The following is a 25,550-nucleotide window of genomic DNA, read 5'->3' as shown; positions in this document are numbered from 1 at the left end:
AGCTTAATTAAAATCTTTATAAAAAATTAAAAACATTGAAAAATGAAAATATGTTCCTCTTTAATGACTTTTTTCCCTTAAGCTAAAAATATTATTCAGAAGCAAAACATTTTGTTTTGGCTATGATTCATTTTTTACTTAAAAATAAAGCATATTCACAACCTTAGTGTGCCAAATGCCATTGCATTTATAATCTGTCATGTATTTTTATACTGGTTTGCTAGAGCAGTTAACTTAAAATCAGTTATATCAAATGGGGAATTTTTGAAAAACACGCAATACACATTTTTACATATGGAGAAATTATTTTCAGCTAGTATTGCTTAAGATTATAAGTCCTTTTCAATTAGAACAGGTTGGCTGTCAGTTTTTGTATCTGCAAATTAATGCATTTGTATTTGTTTAACAAAATTGCCATGATTAGTACTGATGAGGTTTTTGTTTTTTGTTTAATACTGGTACTGTTGTTAGGCATTTTTGTATAGAATACATAGAATTCATTATCTTGCATATGAAGATAAATCTGTTGTGTCTGATTCAAAAGGGAACTCTGACATATTTATACTGATGACTCCCATTGACCAAAACTCACCAGGATCTCCTATATAATCAAAGCTAGGTTTTATTAGCTTGCTGCACCAAGTGAGTATACGAGGTCTAACATTTAAGTTCGAGAACTTGATGCAACAATATTGCTAAACTTTTTTGATATCAGAGGGATTCTTCATTATGAATTTGTATTAATCGGACAAACAGCCAAGTTTACTATTTGGAAGTGCTGAAAAGGCTGCATGAAAAAGTTGAACGACCTGAACTTTTCACCAACAATTCCTGGTTCTTGCATCACAACAATGCACCAGCTCACACAACATGTCTGTGAGGGAGTTTTTAGCCAGTAAACAAATAACTGTATTGGAACACCCTCCCTACTCACCTGATCTGGCCCCCAGTGACTTCTTCCTTTACCCAAAGATAAAGGAAATACTGAAAGGAAAACATTTTGATGACCTTAAGAACATCAAGGGTAACATGACAGCTCTGATGGCCATTCTAGAAAAAGAACTCCAAAATTGCTTTGAAGCGTAGACTGGGCGCTGGCGTTGGTGCATAGCTATCCAAGGGAAGTACTTCCAAGGTGACCGTAGTGATATTCAGCAATGAGGTATGTAGCACTTTTTCTAGGATGAGTTCGCCAACTGAATTGTCAGGCCTCGTATACACCAGAAGATCTGCAGGGTGTCCTCAAAGGAAGGGCCTGGAGTTAGTTTTGGATTGTCTCGGATTGTCTTTGAAAAGTAGAGTTACTGGTATAGTCAGTATCTTTAGAATACATGAACTATGCAGATTTATTGTGAGATCAGTTTGTGGTCTTGAAACATGTATCTGAGCTGGTGTAGAGTTGGAGCTTCGGTAACTTTTTGGATTGTCAAAGGTTGGCAGACTGATGGTATTTTGCAAATTGTACATTTTTGCAAATTGTAATTTCTCTTTCAATTCTCAGTTCTCTTCTGGTCTTTCTTTAGCCTAAGTCGAAAGGTAGGCCATTACCTTCTGGGGTTGTAATCAGTCCAGATTGGTATCTGCTGTTTATTGGGCTATGATTGTATATCAAGTATTCAGTGGTATTCATTAGCATCAGGTCTTCATGTTAATAATGGTTGATCATTGTTGAATCATGTGACTTGACAGTGACTACTCAATAGCATTTAAGACTCTGTACAGAAAGCATCAGTCAGCTGTAGTAACAGAAGCAAAATGGTCGTTCTTGTACTAGAATGCAAAGCCAGGCACCTAGATTACCAAGTCAAGCTACAAAAACATGTCTCAAAGTCCAGCTGGATCTAGTCTACAGTCAGGTAGCCTTTTCCTTTAGCCTAGTCAAAAACTCTTCCATTTGTCCAGTGGTCTCTATAGAGCTACAACACGAAGTGTTAACTAAATATAAACTGCCCCCTGGCCTGCCAAGAGGAAATAAAAGTGTGATTGTCCATGACAGTCCTGGGTAGTGAATTGAAACTGGTTTGTTGGGCTCCCACAGTAGAGGGTGAGTAAACACTTGAACCACCTTTTCTAATTGTATTGTTGCTGTTGGAGTAGGTAGTCTTACATAGTATGGTTAAATGAGTCAGTTATCTCTTCTGAACGCTCTCCTGAGTAGCCAAGGCCTGTTTCATTTTGGAAGTCTCTGGTTATCCTTAAGGAAATACACTACAGAAAAGAAAAAAAAAGCAACACAGGAGAGAAAATACCTGAAAGCTTCTTAATAATTATTTCATACACCCAAGATAGATTTGGATTTATGAGGTGGGTGAAAGCCTGGTGTTGACATAAGCAATCCCTGGTGAGTACACATAATTTTAGGAATATAAATATTTTATCACAGCAGGAATGAGCCAATAATTGTTTCCTTGAGGTGGGCACATTCTCAGTGGAGTTTAGGTCCTGCATGGAAGTTTGGAAAACCTTTGGAGAATGTGACTAGCGCAGGGAGAATAGCTTCAGCATTTGTTCCCTCCTGGTGAACTTCGTTCTGGGACTGGGCTGTAATGATTATAGCGGACACATTTTGTTGGCTTAGAGTAAAGTTCCAGGTTTAAAAGAATGAAGATAAACGAATGACCTGAGGAAAAATCGAACAACAGAAGGGAACTTTGGGAGGAAATTGACCCCAGGAGTTTAAAGGATCAACTATTACTTTTTTTTTTTCGGTGGAATTTGACAGATTCAGAAAGTAGCTATGGTCTGAGAAAACTGCTGAAAAGTCCTGCATTTCTTAAAATGGCCAGAAAGACCACAGAGGATTAAGGATAAAATGATAAAAATATATGGGAGCATATTAAAAAACCACTAGGCAATCTCTAGGATGTGCCAAACCATAATAAGCAAAAGGAGTAAAAGGTATTAGAAAATTACTCCTGCTTCTCTCTTTGGGCAGAAGTTTTCCGCTTTCTGTTATCTGCTTGACTTGAGGGTCTTGATCAGTAAGTAGTCTTCCTCCAAAGACATTGGCTTCTGGAGGATTCCTAAGAATTGTTTCTTTAAAGACTCCTGAAGGAGTGGTTGTCCAGCTGTCTGGAGAAGATATTTGTTGTTTGGAAAATGAATCCAGGAATCCACGTGTTGGAGTTTTACTGCCACGCCTGTTGTTATAGTATCTGGTAAACTAATTTTTCATTGAGGGCAGTTTTTCTCTGATGTCTCTTCCAGAGGACTAAATGTGCTGAGAATTGAGGATGTTACAGACGATGATTCTTTTGTAGCATGGAGGAGAGTAGAATCCACTATTGAGGTACAGCACAATTTATACAATTACTATAAATTACCATGATTATTATGAGGCTACAAACAAACATTATGGACAATGACAGTTCTCTAGGCCTGTAGTTTATTCCATATAATGTATCTTTTTGTAGACAGTTACTGTATAAATCTTTACATGAACATGAGTGTCTTTCTTTTTACCTGAAATGCACAGTCCTTTGCTATGGTCAGAATGTATATGTCCTCACAAAATTCATACAGTGAAATCCTAATGCCTAATGTGATGGTATTAGGAGGTGGGTTTTGGGAGGTGATTAGTTCCTGAACACAGAGCCCTCATGAAGGAGATTTAATGCCCTTAAGAGGCCCAAGAAAGCGCCCTCGCCCTTACACCGTATGAGAATAGATGGAGAACTGTGCAGCCTGGAAGCGAGCCCTCACCTCATCACACTGGCACCTTGATCTTGGACTTCCAACCTCCAAAACTGTGAGAAACACATTTCTGTTGATTATAAGCTCCCCAGTCTATTGTATTTTGTTACAGCAGCTTGACTGGACTAAGGCACATTGAAACATTTTTATTAATGAATTTTACTCATGCCCTTTAACCAAGGAAAGCTGAGCTCGATTTGTCAAGATTTTTTCTTTTGAGTTTGATTTTTAGAAGAGCTCTTACAGTAGTTTTGAATTAATTAAAATTTGGAGAATGCCAAGCAAACTTAATATTTCCTCTTCTTCCATAAAGTGAAGGAAACCCGAAGAATTCAGGCAAAAAAGACAACAGTTTTATTATGCTTGGATTGGGGAAAGGCAAAATCATGAGTTGTCAGAGGAGAGAAGACTATAAGTCAAAAATATCCAAAGGCAAGAAACAATCTCAGCCAATATCTATATTCAGTATACTAGGAAAAAATAATAACACCGTTTGCCACTGGTGCCCAGTGGGTCCATTTTTAAAATGTTTGTGAGTCACTTTTTGAATAATTCACTGAACAAAAAAAGATAATAAGGAAATTTATTAGAACTTACAATAATGAGAAAATAGCAAACCCAAATAATGTGTTTCATATCTTCATAGTTTTGATGATATATGTACAAGATAAGGGCATTGTCTTCTGAATATAGCTGCATCAATGGTCATGTATGAACCTGGGACATACACATCTTGTAAATGCTGATTCTAGATTTTGAATGCATTGCTGATAGCTTCTATCTTATTTGTGGTTCTTGTACTTGTATCATTAAAAAGCAGTCCATGAAGAATTAATTGAAAATTGACAGCAAATAATTTTGCTGAAGAGACGATGGCTATCTTAGCTCCATAGTTGTAAGACATTTTCATTTTAGGTTATAACCATCAATTAGAATGATTAAATTATTTTTCATTTCTGCATCTTCTATTTCCATAACTTGTGTATATACACCTGCTTTCAGCATTTGCTTATTTAAAAAAAGCTTTATTGAGATAAAATTCACATATCAAATTCACTCAATGTACAATGTTTTTTAGTATATTTACAGGTTTGTGCAACAATCAAGACTAATTGTTCTAATTGTAGAACATTTTCATCCTACCTTAAAAGAAACCCTCTATCCGTTAGTAGTTAATCCCCAGCACCCCACACTCCACCTACCCCCACTAGCTCTAAGCAGCAAGTAATCTACTTTCTGTGGATTTGCATTTTGGGGTATCATACAGTATTTGTTCTTTTATGGCTGGCTCCCTTCACTTAGCATAATGTTTTCAAGATTTGTCAATGTTATAGGACGCATCAGTAACCATTTCTTTTTATTGCTGATATTTCATGTGTGGATATAGCACAGTTTATCCATATATCAGTTGATAAACATTGGGCTATTTCCACTTTTTAGCTATTGTGGATAATACTGCTATGAGCATTCATGTACAAGTTTTTATGTGGGTATATGCTTTCAATTTCTCTTGGGTATATACTTAAGAGTGGATTTAACTGGGCTATATGGTAACTATGTTTAACTTTCTGAAGAACTGCTAAACTGTTTTACAAAGCAGTTGCACCATTTTACATTCCCATCAGCAGTGTAGGACGGTTTCAATATCTCCACATGCTTGGCAACATTAGTTATTGTCTCTCTAGATTGTAGCCATTCCAGTGGGTGTAAAGTGGTATCTCATTCTCATTTTGGTTTGCAATTTTCTGATGACTAATGATGTTGAAGATCATTTCATATGCTTACTGGCCATTTGTTTATGATCTTTGGGAAAATGTCTATTCAAATGCTTTGTCTATTTTTTAGTTGGGTTATTTGTCTTTTTATTGTTGAGTTATAAGCATTCATTATATGAGGTCTGACAATAAAATTAACAAACTCTTCCTAGAAAAAGTGCTACATACCTCATTGTTGAATATCACTATGACCACCTTCGAAGTATTCCCCTTGGGAAGCGATTCACCAACACCAGTGCCTAGTCCACCCTTCAAAGCAATTTTGGAACTCTTTTTCTGGAATGGCCATCAGAGCTGTCGTTGTATTACCCTTGATATCCTGAATGTCATCAAAATGTCTTCCTTTCAATATTTCCTTTATCTTCAGGTAAAGAAAGAAGTCACTGGGAGCCAGATCAGGTGAGTAGGGAGGGTGTTCCAATACAGTTATTTGTTTATGGGCTAAAAACTCCCTCATAGACAGTGCCCTGTGAGCTGGTACATTGTCGTGATGCAAGAGCCATGAATTGTTGGTGAAAAGTTGACGTCATCTAACTTTTTCTTGCAGCCTTTTCAGGATTTCCAAATAGTAAACTTCTTTAACTGTCTAGTTGGTACAAATTCATAATGAGTAATCCCTCTGATATCAAAAACGGTTAGCAGCATCATTGTAAGAAGTTCTTGAACTTAATGGTCAGACCTCGTATATTCTAGATACAAGTCCTTTGTCAGGTATATGATTTGCGAATACTTTCTGCCATTCTGTAGGTTGTCTTCATTTATTTGATGAGAATATGAGTTGCAACACAAAAGTTTTTATTGTATTCCAGTTTATCTTTTTTCTTTTGTCACTTACGCTTTTGGTGTCATTTCTAAGATACGGGTTCTCTGGTGAATCAGACATTTAGGGAAGAAATTATACAGCTTATCTACAATCTACTAGAAGATAGAAGCAGAAGGAATACTTCCTAACTCATTTTGAGGCCAGCATCACCCACATATCAAAACCAGAAAAGATATTACAAGGAAAGGAACTATAGACCAGTTTCTCTCATGAACACAGATGCAAAAATTCTCAACAAAATATTAGCAAATTGAGTCCAACATTGTATAAAAACAATTATATACCACAACCATGTGGGATTTATTCCAGGTATGTAAAGCTGGTTCAACATTTGAAAATCACTGTAATCCATTACATCAATAGACTAAAGAATAAAAACTGTATGATTATATCAATAGGTGCAGACAAATTTTTTGACAAAATCCAACACCCATTCATGATACCTCTCATTAAACTAGGAATAAAAGGGAACATTTTCAACTTGATAAAGAACATCTACAAAAAAACCTACAGCTAACATCATATGTAATTGTAAGAAACTAGAAGCTTTTCTGCTAAGATCAGGAACAAGGTAAGGATATCCCCTCTCACCATTCCTTTTCAATATCATACTGGATGTTTTAGTTAATGCAGTAAGACAAGAAAAGGAAACAAAAGGTATGCTTTTGTGATTGTGAAAGAAGAAATAAAACTTTGCAGATGACATGCTCATCTGTAGAAAATCTGAATAAATTGACCAAAAAAACTGGAACTAATAGGTTGGTGCAAAAGTAATTGTGGTTTTTGCAATTATTTTTAACATTTTAAACTGCGATTACTTTTGTACCAACCTAACACTAAGTGATTATATCAAGGTTACAGGATACAAGGTTAATACACAAAAGTCAAATCACTTTCCTCTATACTAGCAATAAGCAAGTGGAATTTGAAATTAAAAACACATTACCATTTACATTGACAACCTCCCCAATGAAATAGGTATAAATCTAGCAAAATATGTACACAATCTATATGAGGAAAACTACAAAGCAGAAAAGAAATCAAAGAAGTAAGTAAGTGGAGATAGTCCATGCTTATGGATAGGAAAATGCAATAGTGTCAAGATGTCAATTCTTACTGACTTGATCTATAGATTTAGTGCAATTGCATTAAAATCCCATCAAGTTAGTTTGTGGATATCAACAAACTGATCCTAAAATTTTATTTTGAGCCAAACTGACAACATGTGCTGGGGAATAAGATCTCAATGCTCCTGATTCTAAATTTCATATGGAGAGGTAAAAGACCCAGAAGAGCCAATGGAATATTGGAGAACAAAGTTGGAGGACTGGTACTGTCCAATTTCAAGACTTACTCTAAATATACAATAATCAAGACAGTGTGGTATTGGCAAAATAGTAGACCAATGGATCAGTGAAACAGACTAGGGAGCCTAGAAAATGGACCTTCATAAATACAGTCAATTGATCTTGACAAAGGAGCAAAGACAATACAATGCAGCAAAGATAGTCTTACAACAAATGCTAGAACAACTGGACATCCACAAGAAAAAAAAAGAAAAAAATGAATCTAAACACAGAACTTACATCTTTCACAAAAATCAACCTAAAATAGATTATAGAGCTAAATATAAAATACAAAACTGTAAAACTCTTAGAAGATTAACAGAGAAAATCTGGACATTGGATATAGCAATGACTTTTTAGATACACCAAAATCATGATCCATGACAAAAATACTTAAGCTGTTAGCAGTCATGGAGTAGGGTTCTGTTTTCCTGTTCCAAATAGGTTATTTTCTCTGAATACACACTAGATCTTTATAGAACTTTAAGCGGTTTTTACTAACAGGTCCAATGAGTGTTCCAAAGTCATAGATTCCATAGTCAGGGAGCAGGCATTTGGCCTTTGGTCTAGTTAACTCTCTCACCTGTTCACTGCACAACAGTGGAAGACCTCACTTCACTGCATAAGCCCTCAGGTGACAGAATATTTCAGGAGAGATCATATTTCTTTGTCTTTTGGACAAGACGCTCTTCAACCGACAGGGTAAACAGGTTTTATCCTCTAGTTTCTTTTGGTCTCATAAATTCCTTTGTATGATGTACTCATTGGATGCATACAGGTGTTCTTTCTGCTCCCCCATTTGTCTCTGTAGGGAGAGAGGTTCTATAAAATGGGGGACAGCAGAGGGAGTCCATTGAGGGCTTCCTAACTGTAGCTGCTTTTCTCCTAAAATACCTCATATTAGTGTGCTATTATGAGGGTTAATTTTCATTCCAGGATTATCTAATCTATATTAGAAATGTCTAATCTTCCTATTGACATTTACCGTTTTTCTGTTTTTCATTTCAAAGGACTCTCCCATTAACTGCATATGGCTTAAGCCACCTGACTAACTACAGCTAGGGTTTAAGTGTCTCTCTTTAATCCTGATAATGGAGTGGAAGGATGGGTAGCCCCATTTTATGCCAACACTCTAATCTGAAGTTGAGTTGTTTTACAAACTTGTAAGCAGACAAGACCCCAGGTAGTGACCTGGGCTACTTTAAGGAGCAGGGAGTTACTGGAAGAGGCTTTGGAAGCTCACAGAGCACTGGGGCTGGGAGAATCAGTCTTGGACATGGGCAGGAATCAAGGGGCCTTGGAGGGCTGGGCATTCGGAACCCTGACAGTTATAAAGGAGGATCGTGAGGAAAGCACGCCACCTGCAGTGCATCTATCCCAGACTTTCCTGTTTTTGTGTCACTGGCTTAACAGTCTGGGCCCTTTCAGAAAAAGCATGTGAGAACTGAGCTTGGGTCACATGCCCCTGGGATCTGTTTTCTTCAGCTTTGGTAATGGAATGTAGTCACCAGGAATTAGTGCCCCACCAAAATTACACACAGTCTAGACGTGTAAATTCCAAAAGGAAATCTGGATGCTCTTAGGGCAGCCAAGACAAAACCATTGCCAACCAGAACTGTGTTTTCAATGGACCCGTCGAAATGCAGGAAAAAGGGATTTAGAAGTAAGGATGGGAGGAAATGGGGAGGAAGGTGAAAAAAAATTGGAGTAGGTGAAGGAGCAGGAAACATTTCCTCAAGAAAAATTATGTTTTGGCAAAGGTGCATCTACATACAAGTCATCATGGCTTTTTTTGTCTAACATGATCGTTAAAGCTCTCTGATAGCTCAGAGCTTGGAAAGCACCTCTTGGTGACTTACAAGTACAGCCGTCTTCTTTCACCACCAGATGGTGCTTTAACATACAGATAGTATGTATGACATTGGACCTGGGGACAGTCCCAAACACCTGCTGTTTAAAAAGTGCTTTTGTGTAATAGTCATTCAAGAAATATTGAGTTCCTATTGGAAATGAGAAGTGTGAGCCCAGATAACGGACACCTGTACAGATGCGGAGGGCAAGGTTTTAATAAGAGCTGAGACTTGGGCACCAGTACGTGATAGAAATTAGGAGGGGACTTCCCACTTAAGAACAGCCAAAGAGGTAGAGACGCTTGAGAAAGCACAGTGCCTTCTACTAGGAATTGCAAGTGGTGGACTGGGAATGGAGAGAGGGAGAGTGTTCCAGGTGGGGGAAACAGGATGAGCAAAGGTGGGAAATATGTATGCATACATTTAGATTCAACTGTGGCTATTAAAAAATAGTTTATATAAAAATTTATTACTATTTTATTGTTTATCTTGTCTCGCTCATCTCAATTTTTTTTATTAGGTTTTATTTTAGAACACTTTTAGATTTACAGAAAACTTTGAACAAAGAGTACAGAGGAACTATACATTTTCAACTAATATAAGTCCACCTTCAAATAACACTGTTCCGTTTCCCATATAGTTCAGGTAACTTAGAGTATCCTCAATTCCTTCTTCCCATCCCTTCTTGCGTTGCTGTCATTCATTTCACTTACCCACATGCTACAATCATCCAATACATTGAGTTTCTAACCTATGTCATTTTCCTTTTCCTAGAAAAACTTCTTTTAAAATCTTTTTGTAAGGCAGGTTTGCTGGTGATGAATTTCCTCAGTTTTTGTTTTTCTGAGAAAGCCTTTATTTCTCCTTTACTCCTAAAGGATAATTTTGTCATCTCAATTTTGTATCCTATGACCCAGATTTGGAAAAGTGAGCTGTCTGTTCAGAATAACTACTCTGACTCTATTCCACTGCTTCTTTATCCAATTCTTGTTCTCCAGTTTCCCCCATTTTCTCGTCCTTTCTTTTTCTTTTTTTAAAAAATTTATTGGGGTGACAATTGTTAGTAAAATTATATAGATTTCAGGTGTACAATTCTGTATTACATCATCTATAAATCCCATTGTGTGTTCACCACCCAGAGTCAGTTCTCCTTCCATCACCATATATTTGATCCCCCTTACCCTCAACTCCCACCCCCACCCCCGTTACCCTCTGTCCTTTCTTTTTCTGTGGTAGAGCTCTGTTGGAACAGACTCATTGCAAAAACAGGTGTTACATTCAAATACTCTGAATCCAAAATGTTTATAGAACAGTTACATTGTATATATAAAAGAATAAGAAAAAGCCCATATACTGTAGCGCTGATGTACTCATTCTGTTTGTATCTTATTTTATGATTTAAACAGTTATTATTTATTGTCCTTGTGATATGTCAGATACTGTGTTAGCACTTTACATATGTTATCTCAATCAATCCTTAATACAACCTGGAGTTATTATGATCCCCATTTTACTAACAATGAAACTAAGACTGAGAGAAATTAAGTAGCATGTCCAAGGTTTCCAGAATAGAAAATTAAAGGCCTAGAGGTTAGTTTTTCATGGCTAGTTTTTTTTTTTGTTGTTATTGATTTTTTACATCATCCCAGTCTCTGTTCAAATGTAACCTCGGAGAAACCTTTCTAAAGTAGCCTCCTCACCCTGTGTCCAGTTGTCCTGCCTTATTTTTCATTGTAGTACCTACTTTGCATTATTTATATCTTGTTTTCTGTATCTCCCACTAGACTATGATCTCTGTGAGGGCGGGGTCTTGGTGTGTTGTTTACTGTTTATTATCCCACTGTGCAGAGCAAAGCCTGCCATATAATAAGGAACTCAACACATTTTTGTTGAAAGATGAACTGTCAAGCCCAAATTATTAGCCTCTATGCTATCTTGTGTCCCTAGATAGGATTAAGAAGGTTTAATTGTTAAATGCCCTGATACCAAAGAGTGGGCTGCACAAAGCCCGTGCTTGCAACGTGTCAAATAATATGTGCACTGTTGCCTTGTAGTTTTAAAAAATTAGAGATTAATTTACATACTGTAAAATAAATCTTAAGCATGTGTGTTTTTTACAGATGTATATACTTGTGTCACCATTGCCTAGATCAAGATGCACAACATTGTGAGCCCCCAAGGAAACTGTGGTACCTTCTGGTTGACGCCCCATTTTCCAGAGGTGAGTTTTCTGACTTCTATAACATAAATTAGTTTGCTGGTTCTTCAGCTCCATATAAATGAATATATAGTTGTTACTCTTGTGTTTCTCTTCTTTTGCTCATCATAATATTTTGGAGATTTACCTATGTTGAGCATATCAGTAGTTTTTTCTTTTTTTCTTGTTGTGCCATGTTCCATTGTATAAATATACCATAATTTGTTTATCCATTCATCCGTTAATGGATGTTTGGGTTATTGCCAGTTTCTGGCTGTTAAGAATAAAGCTGCTGTAAACATTCTCGTGAAAGTTTTTACAGACATACGCACTTGATATGTTATTTAGGTGAGGATATACTTAGGAATGGAATTGCTGTGTCATAACGGATGTTTAACTTCCTTTTCTGAAAAGTGCCTGTTCAACTATTTTGCCCATTTTAAAAGATTTCTTATTGACCTGTAAAGTTCTTTGTATATTATGGATACAATCGTTTATCAGATATAGCAGATATATGTATTGCCAATATATATATCCTCCTAGTTTGTGATTTGCCTATTCATTTTCCTACTGATGTGGTTTGATAATAGAAGTTTTTAATTTTAATGAAGTCAGATTTATCAATTTTGTCTGTTAAAGGTTAGTGCTTTTTCTGTCATGTCTAAGAAATCTTGGCCTACCCCAGAGTTGTCAAGTTACTCTGTTTTCTTCTCAAGCTTTATTTTTTAGCTTTCACATTTGGGTCTATGATCCACCTTGAATTAATTTTTGGGTTTGGTGTAAGGCAGGGCTTATTGTTTTCCCTTATAAATACGCAGTTGTTGGAGCACCATTTAATGACAAGGACTATCGTTTCCCTGCTGAACTGTAGTGATACTGTTGTCAGAAACCAAGTGACTCTCTAAGTAGAGGTGTATTTCTAGACTCCATTTTTTTTTGTGGGGGGGAGGGCACATCTCACAGTGGCCCATGCAGGGATCGAACCAGCAACTTTGGTGCTACCGGCACCACGCTCTAACCAACTGAGCTAACCAGCCACCCCCTAGACCCCATTTTGTTACACTGGTCTATGTGTCTATCCTTACACCAATACTCCATGTCGTAATTACTGCAGCTATACAGTAAGTCTCGAACTCTGATAGTATAAATCTCCCAACTTTATTCTTCTTTAAGATCGGCTATTTTAGGGTTCTTTGCATTTATTTGCATTGTATAAATTTTAGGTTCATCCTGTGAATATCCACCAAATAAATATTCCTGCTGGGCTTTTGGTTAGGTTTGCCTTAAAACTATACATCAAATTGTGGGAAATTGACATCTTATCAATACTCAGTCTTTTGATTCATAAACATGATATAGCTCTCCATTTATTTAGTCCATCTTTATTTTCTCTCTGTAGTACAAACACAGTATTTTGTAGTTGTCAGTATTAGCCTTATGAAACTTGTCTTAAATTTGTTCTAGATATTTGATTCTTTTGATTCTACTCTAAGTGGCATTTTTTAAATTCCATTTTTTTCTGATCATTTCTTGCTAGTATATAGAAATACAATTTTTTAAATACGTTGACCTTTTATGTAGAGAGCTTATTGCTAAATTTATTTATTGATTCTAAGAGTTGACATATTTTCTTTTCTTCCTTTATAATCATGTAATATTTAAATGAAAACTGTTTTACTTTTTGTTTCCAATCATATACCTTTTATTTCTTTTTCTAGTCTTATAGCACCATCTAGGGCTTTTCCAGCACAACAGTGAATAAAAACTGTGAAAGAAAACATTCTCATCTTGTTTTTGACCTTGGGGAGAAAGCTTTGACTATTTCACCATCCAGAATGATGTAGCTGTATGGTTTTATTACTATATAACCTTTTTTTTTTTTTTTAATTGATTTTTTTTTTTCCCCAAGTCAAGTTGTTGTCCTTTCAATCTCAGTTGTGGAGGGTGCCGTTCAGCTTCAAGTTGTTGTTCTTTCAGTCTTAGTTGTGGAGGACACAGCTCAGCTCCAGGTCCAGTTGCCATTTCTAGTTGCAGGGGGCACAGCCCACCATCCCTTGTGGGAGTCGAACCGGCAATCTTGTGGTTGAGAGGATGTGCTCCAACCAACTGAGCCATCTGGGAGCTCAGCGGCAGCTCAGCTCAAGGTGCCGTGTTCAATCTTAGGTGCAGGGGATGGAGCCCACCATCCCTTGCGGGAGTTGAGGAGTTGAACTGGCAACCTTGTGGTTGAGAGCCCACTGGCCCATGTGGGAATCGAACCAGCAGCCTTCAGAGTTAGGAGCATGGAGTTCTAACCGCCTGAGCCACCGGGCCGGTCCCACTATATAACCTTTTAAGAACAAGGAAATTTCCTTTCATTTATACTTTGTTGAGGATTTTCTTTTTCTTAAATCGAGAATGCTTGTTTTATTAAATGTGCTTCCTTTACCTATTGATAGGATCGTGTTTTCCCCCGTTGCTTTATTCTGTTAATGCTGTGAATTACACTGATGGAATTTTAAAATTTTAAGCTATCCTTTTATTCTAGAATAAACCCCTCTTGATTATGATGTAGTATGTATTTTTAAATTATTTTTTATTATATCTTAAGTGATGAATTAAAAGTTTATATAAAAATAGTAAGCAATAGACATGTCCTTACATTAAGAAAATTGAAAACTGGTAATCCCCAACTTAATCAGTTTGTGCTTCATGTATTTTGAAACTCTGTTACTAAGAGCATAAGTGTAATAGAATAATAGGATAAACTAATAAGGATTTTTATGTCTTCTGCGTTGACCTTTTCTCATGATGAAATGACAGTCTTTAACTCTGGTAACATTCTTTGCTCTGAAATCTAATTGGTCTGATATTATTAGAACCACTCCAGTTTTCAGTTGATAGGTGTTAGCATGGTATATTTTTTGTCGCCCCTTTAGTTTTAGCCTATTTCTTTGTGTTTAGAATGTGTAACTGTGGTTAATGTGTTTCATCAGTTTGCTAACTTTTCAGCCACTGTTTCTCAAATGACTATATCTTTTTTTCTTTTCTTTTTTTTTAAATTAAATTTATTGGGGTGACAATTGATAGTAAAATTACATAGATTTCAGGTATACAATTCTGTATTACATCATCTATAAATCCCATTGTTCTTTTTTTTTTTTTTTTATCCAAAAATGTGTTTATTGGGATGGTTCCCCACTCATCTTGACTCATGGTGCTTTTAGTGCTGCTTCCTTCTGAAGGAGCACCCTTCTGTAAGCCTTGCTTTTCCTGCTGTAGGCTGACAGGACTGTGGAGCAGACAACACACAAAACTACTGTTTGTGCATGGCTAAAGATGGTGGTGATCTTATAGCATCCTGGTCATTTCACGTCCATGAAGTAGGAATTGGGGCTCTGCACCAGGCACTTCTTCTTGTGTTTCCTCTTCTCCTCTTCTGGAGAGGGATGCAGGAGATCCTTAGCGAGAGGCATGTTCTCGTGGGGAGGTCGTCACTGCCGGAAAAGCGACTATATCTTTCTTATTCTTATTCGCTCTTACCTCTCTCCCTAGAACTTCATTTGTCTCACATTTCTCTTACTCTGTTAGGTTCTTTTCACCCATCTTCCACTTTGAGATTCAATTTAGATAATTTCTTCAAGTTCATTAATCTTGACATATGCTATTTGTTCAGTCTACTGTTAAAACCCTCCAACAAGTTCTTCATTTTCAGTTTACTTATGAATTATTTATTTAAGCTTACTTCCTCTAAAACTCTGGGTTACTTTTTTTAAAAATTGGGGAACAGTGTGTTTTTCCAGGACCCATCAGCTCCAAGTCAAGTCATTGTTTTCAATCTAGCGGTAGAGGGCGCACGTCACTGGCCCATGTGGGAGTCGAACCAGCGACCTTGGTGTTATGAGCACTGTGTTCCAACCACTGAGCCAACTGGCCGCCCCTGGGTTATTTTTTTAAACATTCTCATTGAGATATATTTTATATACAACAAACTGCACCCATTTAAAGAGTTTGCTTTAATGAGTTTTGACTGCGGTATAATCCTGTGAAACTACCACCACACTCAAGATACAGAATACATCCCTCACACCCAAAAGATGTCTCATTCCTCTTTGCTGTTCATCTCTTCTTCTGATCCTGACCCCAACCAATCACTGATTGGCTTGAGTTACTCAAAATTAGTTTGCATTTTCTAGAAATGTATATAAATGGAGTCAAGCAGTATGCATTCTTTGTGCCTAGTTTCTACCAGTCAATATAATGATTTTGAAGTTCATCCATGTTGTTGCCTCTATCAGTAAGTTCATCCCTTTTCACTTACTGAACAGTATTACATTGTATACTACCTGTTGTTTATCTATTTACCATTTGGTAGACACATGGGTCATTTCACATTTTTGGTTATTGTGAATAAAGCTGCTATGAATATTTGTGTATAACACTTTGTGTGAACATTATGTTTTATTTTTCTCAGTTGAATACTTAGAACTTGAATGGATGGGTCATGTGGTAGGTGTATATTTAGCTTTGTAAGAAACTGCCAGTTTTTCAAAATACATTGAACCACTTTACAGTCTTACCTGCAGAACTAAGTTCCAATTGCTTTACATCTTTACCAACACTTGGTATATCAGTCTTTTTAACTGTAGTTATTCTAATGTTGTAGTGGTATCTCTTGTGGTTTTAATGTGTTTCTCTAATAACCAGTGATGTTGAGAATCTTTTCATCTGCTTATTGGCAACTTGTATATCTGCATTTGTAAAATGTATGTTCAAATATTTTGCCTATTTAAAAAAAATTGAGCTGTCTTATCATTGAATCTATATATATCTATATATATATCTATATATAGATATATATATATTTATTTATTTATTTAAATCTTCCTAAAACTCATATGTGTGTGTGTATATATGTATACACATATATATACATATATGTGTATATATATAATATATATATATATATATATTCTGTATACCACTTCTCAGATATTTGTATTGTGAATATTTTTTACTGTTCTGTGTCTTTCCTTTACATTTCTTAATGGTGTCTTTTTAAGAGTAAAAGTTTTAAATTTTGATAAAATCCTATTTATCAAATTTTTAACTTTAATAATATGTATATATTTTTTGTTTTTAATTGGGAAACAGTGTTTTTCCAGGACGCATCAGCTCCAAGTCATTGTCCTTTAATCTGGTTGTGGAGGGCGCAGCTCAGCTCCAAGTTCAGTTGCCATTTTCAATCTTAGTTGCAGTGGGTGCAGCCCACCATCCCATGCGGGGAATTGATCTGGCAGCCTTGTTGTTGAGAGCTCGCACTCTAACCAACTGAGCCATCGGCTGCCCCAGTTTTTAGCTTTTATGATTCATGCTTTTTGCGTTCCCAGGAAATGTTTGCTTAACCTCAAGATCACAAGATTTTTTTTTCTTATATTTTATTCTAGAAGTTTTATAGTTTTTACTTTTAGATTTAGATCTTTAATCCATTTTAAGTTAATCTTTGTGTATTGTGTGAGATGATTTGGCTGACCAACTTATCACATATTACCTAAAATCACCTACATTTTAGTTTTTTTGAGTATGTTTATCAATAGTCTCCATTTAAAAAAAATAGTTGAGGTATTTGTCTGTAGAATATACATTTTGTTTTGCTTGTGCAGAATGGTATAATATAATGGTGAAATTGGACGAGTAACTGCAGGTTTAGAATTTTGGGGAGCCAAAAAGTCTTTCTCATTTTAACTTTTCCCATTGCTTCTTTAAGTATAGTGGAATTCCCTCTGTTAGCATTATCATCATTATTCCTATTTTACCAATAAAAAATTAAGGCTTAGAAATATTAATTTATTTCAGTCATACAAATTATTTATGCTAATATCAGGTTTGAACTCAGGTCTTCAAATGCCAAATTTTCATTTTAGCATACGTGAAATGGAAAAAAGATGCAAAATCTTTATAAAAGGGGCAGGTCAGAAGAGTATGGCATAAATATTGTTTCTAGTCATAAATAAATAATATTATATATACATGGGTATCACTATCATATTTATTATTCATTGAGGTCACATCTGTGTAACATGGAAAAGTCTTATTGTGTGACTTTTATCCTGCAGATAGTCCAGGCAGAATAAGACAGTGTGCTACCTATTACTTGGTATGGTGTATTTTTAAATAGTCTGAGTATTTTTAAATAGTCTGAATAGACTCAAGTTTTCCTATATTTCTTCCTTGGTCTCAAGATCATTCTATAACTTACTCTCAAAGTATTCTCATTTGTCACATGAGTTATCTTTCTTCAGTGGGGATGTATCTTGGCTATTTCATCCATCAAAAGTTTATAAACAGCTGTCACTCTCAACGGCGTTCATCATCCTGTGGCCAGCCTTCCCCTAGCTAGACTTATCCTTTTAGTTATTTGGTAGCTTTCCCTCGCCTCTCTCAGACATTTCTGATTACAGTTCAACTTCGGTGATACGAGTGGCCTGCAGGATAAGGTGTTGCCTCTGGCCACTGTGTTGAATGAGCACCTAGTAGAAGATTCAGAGAAGCTGCAGGAGGCAGTCGGACAGGAGCTGGAGAGCTGCAGGCAGGCCGCTGGGCCACGCGTACACAGTGAGCCTGTGGATGTGTCAGACCCTACGGTAATCTGCAGAGCATAAAATTGTCTTTTGCTTTACTTCTGCCTTCCAGATCTCACACAAGTTTCTCTTTTAACTAACCCTAATCTAGAATTATACAGGGAAGGGAATTCTGGGAAATGCAGTTCTGTCTTAGCTAAGTTGACATGGAAAAAAAAACCCAAGTCCACTTCTGCATAAGCCCTTGATAGACAACAGATTGAAGATATGCATTTGGTATATTTTCAGTCTGTCTCGGTTCCCAAGTACTTCTCATCATGTAAGCATCTCACAGTGGTGAGTGCAATTCTACTATTTGGTTGAGTATTTCAAGCAACACTGGTTTCCTAATCGCAAGCTGACCGTTTCATTACGTGCTCACCTGAAGAAAGTGATCTGATCCAATGCTGGAGGAAAGACTGGCTGCGTTGTGTATGTGAAGCAACAGATGGTATGTGAGTCTCCCACGTGGTGCCTTCCTAAGAAGACATTCCTAGAGTAATTTTGCCCATATCCAATTTTCAATGTACACTTTAACTTTGGAACCCAATCCTGGTTTTAGAACCTTCTTTAATAACTATTTGTTAAACGGTGACTGCGTTGTGTACTTTTCATGTGTAGGGGTTTCCTACTCCTGTATTTCTCTTAGCAAATAAATAGCAAAGTGCTTGACACAAATGATACTCAGTAGACGTAGGTTAAATTATTTATTGCAAATTTTTATTTCTGATCTTGTGTCATATCAATACAAGAGTATCGTAAATGTTTTCTTTTTCAATAGGTTTCCAAGTTGCCCTTAATGTAAGCCACTGAATATTGTGGCCTGGGGCTTTGGGGCCTGGGTAAAAGTGACTGCCTATTCAATGTGGCTTTTGCAAGTTGAATTGGAGCTTGCAGAAAAGTATATGTACATTGAAGTACTTTGGCAAACTTTGGGCTATTTTATTTCTTTCAGTGCTTGCATAAATCCCTGTACTCTGCCTGTACCCACTGTGCCCCCATCTCTCTTTCTTTGGTAAATTAACTTTAAAATATTAAAGTAATTCATCCTCTTGGTTAACAGTAAATAAAGGGGAAAAGTGAACGTAAAAATTCTGTGAACACCTCCACCTTCACACACAGTTTCACACTATCCAAAAGTAACCACTGCTAATATTTTTGTGTCTCTTTCCTCAAATATTCTGTGTATTTACAAACATATATAGGAATATGCATGTATACTTACATATGCATGTATATTTGAAACAAATAGGTTGTATTATTAATACTATTCTGCAATAGGTGTTCACTGAATATATCGGGAGACTTTTAAAATATTGGCACATAAATGTACAGCTTTAAGCAAACTCTCAAAAATGAATTCCAAAGTATGGATTTACAATTTACCTACTTCCCTATGATAATTATTTTAGGTTAACTCTAAGATTTAGCATTAGAAACAATGTTGTATATACATGTATCTTTGCATGTGTCATGCAGGTATGTCCAACAAGTGGAATTGCATGGTTTACCTGTGCTTTGTTATCAACTGAAGGGTAAATATTTTCAGGATATGTAATGTTTATAGCTCATTGGAAGTTGCTAGTAAACACAGGGTCATATGTATCTCCACAGTCTCTTTTGTCAAGAGGCCTTTAACAAAAGGAAAAGAAGATTGAGAGAAATGTCTTTGTCTTTATTATTTGTAGATCCTCCTTTGGCCACTTACATTTCACTAATAATTAGCAGTCATTTATAACCATCTTTGGAAACTGAAGACAGCTTTTCTAGAGACTAAAAATCTCATCACCATATTTAATTCACAATCTAATCTATTATTCTAAGAAATGAATATATTTTTATAATTTCATGATTATCTGAAGATAGAATGATAATGCTGATATTGCCACTAAAAATTAGCTGGCTTGACAGTTGTTCTCAAGACAGGGTCTCAAAGGGTTTGCCCATTGCTTGCTGCTTATCCATTCAACAATATTCTCTGCCCATTTCCCCAAAGGATTTGAGACAGCTTTCTCCGCAAGGACATGTGCTTCAAAATTAAACACCATCAACAGACGAAAGGACAAGGGCAGGTGGTAAAAGGGAGAGTGGGAGGAAATTATTTTTCTAAGAAATTAGCTTAAGAAAGGCCCCAAACTTAGTTCTGACCTTCTTAGTAAACAAGATAAAGAGTCTGATTTATCGAACTTGCTATGTTTTAGCACAGAGGTTCTCTGTCCTATTAAGTACAATGTTTTTTTCAATAACAAATATTTTGTAATGTTTTGTTATTATCCTGAATGTACTATCTACCCAAACTATTTAAAAATGAATATAAAGTCGTAAGTCTAGTATAATAGAGAGATTAAAGGTAAGTAAAATAATACATATTTTAACATGTACCAGGGGTGCCAAAAAAATGTACACATTTTAAGAGTTGTTATCCATGTATTACTTTTGAAGTTGAATTGAATTACAGTAGCAATGTGTAATATGACGTTTGCTCAAAAGATGGCGTTGGGCCAGCCCGGTGGCTCAGGCGGTTGGAGCTCCATGCTCCTAAGTCCGAAGGCTGCCCGTTCGATTCCCACATGGACCAGTGGGCTCTCAACCACAAGGTTGCCCGTTCAACTCCTGAAGTCCCGCAAGGGATGGTGGGCAGCAACCCCTGCAACTAAAGATTGAACATGGCACCTTGAGCTGAGCTGCCACTGAGCTCCCGGATGGCTCAGTTGGTTGGAGCGCGTCCTCTCAACCACAAGGTTGCTGGTTCGACTCCCGCAAAGGATGGTGGGCTGCGCCCCCTGCAACTAGCAATGGCAACTGGACCTGGAGCTGAGCTGCGCCCTCCACAACTAAGACTGAAAGGACAACAACTTGAAGCTGGGCACCCTCCACAACTACGATTGAAAGGACAACAACTTGACTTAGAAAAAAGTCCTGGAAGTACACACTGTTCCCCAATAAAGCCCTGTTCCCCTTCCCCAATAAAATCTTTAAAACAAAACAAAACTGGGTGGTGAACTCACAATGGGATTTATAGATGATGTAATACAGAATTGTACACCTGAAATCTATGTAATTTTACTAACAATTGTCACCCCAATAAATTAAAAAAAAAAGATGGTGTTAATCAAATGAATGCTAACATCATTCATTGTATTGCAATTTTAATACAGTTTTTTTCTTCCTTAAAATGTGTATACATTTTTTTGGCATCCTCTGTATATGTACAGGTATGACTATGCTGGAAGGCAAAGGAAGTCACTACATGCCTCTACCTATAGGAAGAACCACAGTGAATGTAACAGCTACAAAAGCAGCGTGGGTCAGGTACGTTGGCTACTCAGCTACCACCAGCCTCACCGATGGTGATGATACAATTTTCCTAAGTGGGGAAGAATTCTTCTTAAATCCTGAAAAAATGCATAATCTTTCCCCAATTTATTTGGAATTGAGTTCTTAGGAAATTAAATGATACTGAATTTGAGCAAAAACTTCTTCGTATTTATAAACTGGATTTCTTCTAGGCTCATAAGTAGTCTTTTCTTTCTTTCTTTTTTTTTTACATGGAAATCTGATGAGATGTTTAAAAATGGTACAGAATGTGGAACAATCTTGACTGTGTTGAACTGTCCTGTACATTGAAGGCATCCCTGGTTTCTGTTCACACTAAGTGCCAGAAGCTTCCCTCTTCTACCACCACCACTGCGACAACCAAATCTGCTTGGCATTGTCTGTTAAAATCACCATTTCCCATGACCTAGCAATCTACTTCTAGTTACATGCACAGCAGAAATGAGTACATATGTGCATCAAAAGTTTTGTTCAAGAATGTTTGCAGCAACATTATTCCTAATAGTCCCAAATGCAAACAACTCTAATGTTCCCTCAGTAATGCAATGGATACATAAATTGTGCCATAGTCATACAAAGGAATTATATGCAACAATGAAAATGAACAAATGCTTACTACAGAAGCCATGGAGGAATCTCACAATGTTGAGTGACAGAGCCACACTCAAAAGAAGACGTGTTATATGATTCCAAAAGTTCAAACACAGGCAAAACAAATTTATATTATTTTTTGGCATAATGGCTGGAGGGGGAATGAGGTGTGTTTCTGTGGTACTGATAGAGTTCTGGTTCTTGACTGGAGTGGGTTTTACATGTGTGTTCATCTTGTGATAATTTGTTATCAGCAGAGGGGAGTGTATGAAAACAGTTCTGCAGGATGAGATTTGTAAAGTGTATAGGAAAGGAAAAAACAATGACTGTGATTTTTAAAAAGTCAGCTCCCTCCCCAATCTTCCAGCTTTCCATTTTGTAGGAGGGGAGACCAGGAAAAACTAAAGGAGAGAAACAAATTCCAGCTCAAACTCAAATACTCAAACAGATCCGAAGATTCAAATGTCCATCATTCGGGGCAAAAAGTATTCCCAGATTTGTACAAGGTGATTTCAAAAGTGACCAGTCTCTTCACTGCCCAGGGTAAGAAGGGAAGGAAAAAACAAAGTTGAAAAACATTAAGTTCCTTTCCAATCTCACAGTGTGGAGCTCCCAAATCACCTGACAAGAGGCCCATAGAACGGGGCGGGGCCAAGGCCCTACTTTGGAGCTCTAGCAACCAGGGACCCTTTGTTGTGTCCTAGCAACGCGCCCCGCCCTCGCCTAGGCTGGCCTACTTTCCCTCCCCTGTGGGTGGCTGCAGCTCACCAGGGGTCCCAAGGGCTTGCATTTGCACACTCTGATTCTGGTGCCATTCCGCTTTTGGGTTCTCTGCCGCTCAGGAAGAGCAGAAGGGAGGGACAGCACGAAAAAAACGTTTAAGAAACAAACAAAATTTTTTCTTCAAGATCTGGTAATTTTTTTTTAAGTTTAAGGCTCATCCAAATCTCCGGGTGGGGAAATCCCTTTTGTTCAAACTCCATATGGAGAAGGAAGAAAAGAGACCCGTTGAGGACCCAGCAAGAGCCGACTGGGGACTGGAGAGGTTGGACACCATTGTCCCTTCCCTGCAGGACCTGGGCAGGCAGGTAATGCCCACGCTGCCCTCGCTGAGCCAGGAAGGTGAGCGCTATGAGGTGGGGGCACAGGGGCTGAACCTTCACCTGCTTGGGGGCCAGGTGGAAGACCTCCTTCCCCATCCCCTGGAGTGGCATGTTGGCTTGGCAACCAGCCGGTGGGTAATCACAGCAGGCTCATGCTGGATGCCCAGGCACAATTTCTTTACTGACTGCCTTATTAAGGGACAGGGGCTAGCTGAGGGTTTTGATTCAACAAGGTAACGTATATATAGCGCTTGGCTGCAGGACTAGCACAAAGTAAGTGCTCAGTAAATGTTAGCTAAAAACAACCATTCCAACACGGCTCCTTCTAGAGTTCGTGCAAAAACACCGCTCCTTCTGTTGCCCTTGATATCTTGGGATTGTGTTAAGTGAGATGATCATAAAAAGAACTGGGTATTTGGAAGAAGACCTGGCAACTTCTCATAGAAAACTTACTAGGCTTGGTTAAAAGCATAGTTTCTTAGAAGAATCGCCCCCAAGTGACACGACATCTGTCTGCAACCGATAGGAGCCATTGAGAAGAAAAGTACTTCAGAAATGGAAGCTTTTGTTACTATGAAGTTACTATAACTTTGGGGTGTTGCCTGGTCTTTAACCGAATGATTTGAGGAGACAAAATAATAGGAGTAGATGCATCTTCTTTCTCTTTCCTCTGCATCACTCCTATTTTTTTCCTGTTAAAATAATTCCAGAAGCATCATCAAAGATAATGGTTTTATGGATTTAAAAAATATTTGCCATATTTATAAATTTATATATAATTTATTTATTCAAGTAATTTTGAGAACCTGCTGTCTGCTAGGCCTTACAGAAAAACCTTAGAATTTACAATCTAGTGGGGAAGATACACATTAACCAAATAATCACAGAAATAAATATAAATTTACAATTAGTAAGTGGTCTGTGGGGGCAGAGCCCCAAAAAACAGTTTCCAGGCTCTTGGCCTCACATAGAAAGGTGTTGGCTCAGGTAGTAAATGGCCAACTGTGATTACATGGCCATCAGCTGTGGCTAGTTGGCCGTCAGCTGTAACCAGTGAGCCATTGGCCACTAATATAACTGCTGTGGCTACACTAGCAGAGAGGAAAAGAGAAAAAAAACGGGGGCTAGCAAGAAGATGGCGGCTGGGCTGACAAGTGTAGATGGCGGTTTGCAGACAGTGTGGATCCAGCCTCCATTGAGAGTATAGTGCCGCCAGAGAGAATATAGTGGTATGACTCCCCTACCTATGGATCCGTGGGTGTTCCTTTTTGGCCTCACCATATCCTGCGTTTTTGTATGGGGAGCGGGAGCAGAGACCCCACAGGCCTCCCTGCACGACAAATGGCACAGCGAGCAGGGTATGGTGCCGGCCAAGGCTCTCCGAGGGACGGTGGAGCAGTTTGTGTGTGTGAACACCCAGTCTGAAAAAGACCAAAAAAAACAGCTGCCAGAGAGCTGGACCCCCGTGGAGGGGTGGGAGGACGTGGACGGTTCTCCCACCAGCACAAAAAAAGCCATACAGCTGCTGCAGAGATGGAGCCCCGTGGAGAGGTGGAAAGATGTGGACGGTTCCCCAACCAACACAGGCCGAAAAAAACAAAGGTCGTTACAGCCCTGTGGGCCGGGAGGTTCCTGCTCGGGCAGCCCGGATGCAGGACTTGTAGTCCCAGGAGGTAACGCTTGCTGAGTCCTCCGTGGGAGATGAGGGTGAGGTCAAGGTCGTCCCTCACCCCCAGGACAGCCCTGGTGAATGACTATGGACTATGGAAAATTGCCTTCCATCCCTAATTTAATGGACCGCTTGACTGTTTGTTTGAAAACTGTTGTTAGTAAAACTGGGGGATATTTGCTTTTGTCTCGACTGGCCGCCATTGAGAATATGTAAGCACCTTGATTGTGAGTCGCTGTTGTTCCAGCAGGGTACCCTGAGAGGCACAGAGAGAGTGGCAGTGCCCTGAGAGCCCTGGCTGAGTCCAGGAAGTCTGGCTTAGCCCTGAAGATACCCTGGCTGTGCCCAGGAAGTCGGGCTGTTCCCAGAGAGAGTAGAGCCCTGGCTGAGTCCAGGAAGTTTGGCTTAGCCCTGAAGATACCCTGGCTGTGCCCAGGAAGTCGGGCTGTTCCCAGAGAGAGTGGCAGTGCCCTGAGAGCCCTGGCTGTGTCCAGGAAGTGTGGCTGTGGCAGTGCCCTGAGAGCCCTGGCTGTGTCCAGGAAGTCTGGCTGTGCCCAGAGCGAGTGGC

At 38.1% G+C, this 25,550-nt stretch overlaps 1 protein-coding gene and 1 pseudogene across 4 annotated transcripts in view; one reads left to right on the top strand and one right to left on the bottom strand.

Moving 5' to 3' along the window:
• Positions 1-55: 55 nt before the first annotated feature.
• The window catches only part of CCDC81 (coiled-coil domain containing 81), a 57,208-nt gene continuing 31,713 nt past the window's right edge, over positions 56-25,550 (top strand). Inside the window, exons 1-5 of one of the 4 annotated variants that reach the window (XM_088791530.1) lie at positions 5,991-6,862; positions 11,608-11,708; positions 21,499-21,595; positions 22,593-22,753; positions 23,140-23,332. In XM_088791530.1, the coding sequence (XP_088647656.1) occupies positions 23,194-23,332 (139 nt within the window). In that variant the 5' untranslated portion in view covers positions 5,991-6,862; positions 11,608-11,708; positions 21,499-21,595; positions 22,593-22,753; positions 23,140-23,193. Of the gene's footprint in view, positions 5,868-5,990; positions 6,863-11,607; positions 11,709-21,498; positions 21,596-22,577; positions 22,754-23,139; positions 23,333-25,550 lie in introns of those variants that run through there. The other 3 variants (XM_088791529.1, XM_088791528.1, XM_088791531.1) reach the window with 3 other exon arrangements.
• On the bottom strand, positions 14,183-16,439 carry LOC141572434 (small ribosomal subunit protein eS27 pseudogene; annotated as a pseudogene).

Source organism: Rhinolophus sinicus, chromosome 14, assembly GCF_057876585.1.
Source record: "Rhinolophus sinicus isolate RSI-liver-muscle chromosome 14, RSI-T2T, whole genome shotgun sequence".
Taxonomy (NCBI): Eukaryota; Metazoa; Chordata; class Mammalia; order Chiroptera; family Rhinolophidae; genus Rhinolophus; species Rhinolophus sinicus.
The sequence above is the reverse complement of the archived record's forward strand: the minus strand, read 5'-3'. Positions and strand labels throughout refer to the sequence as shown.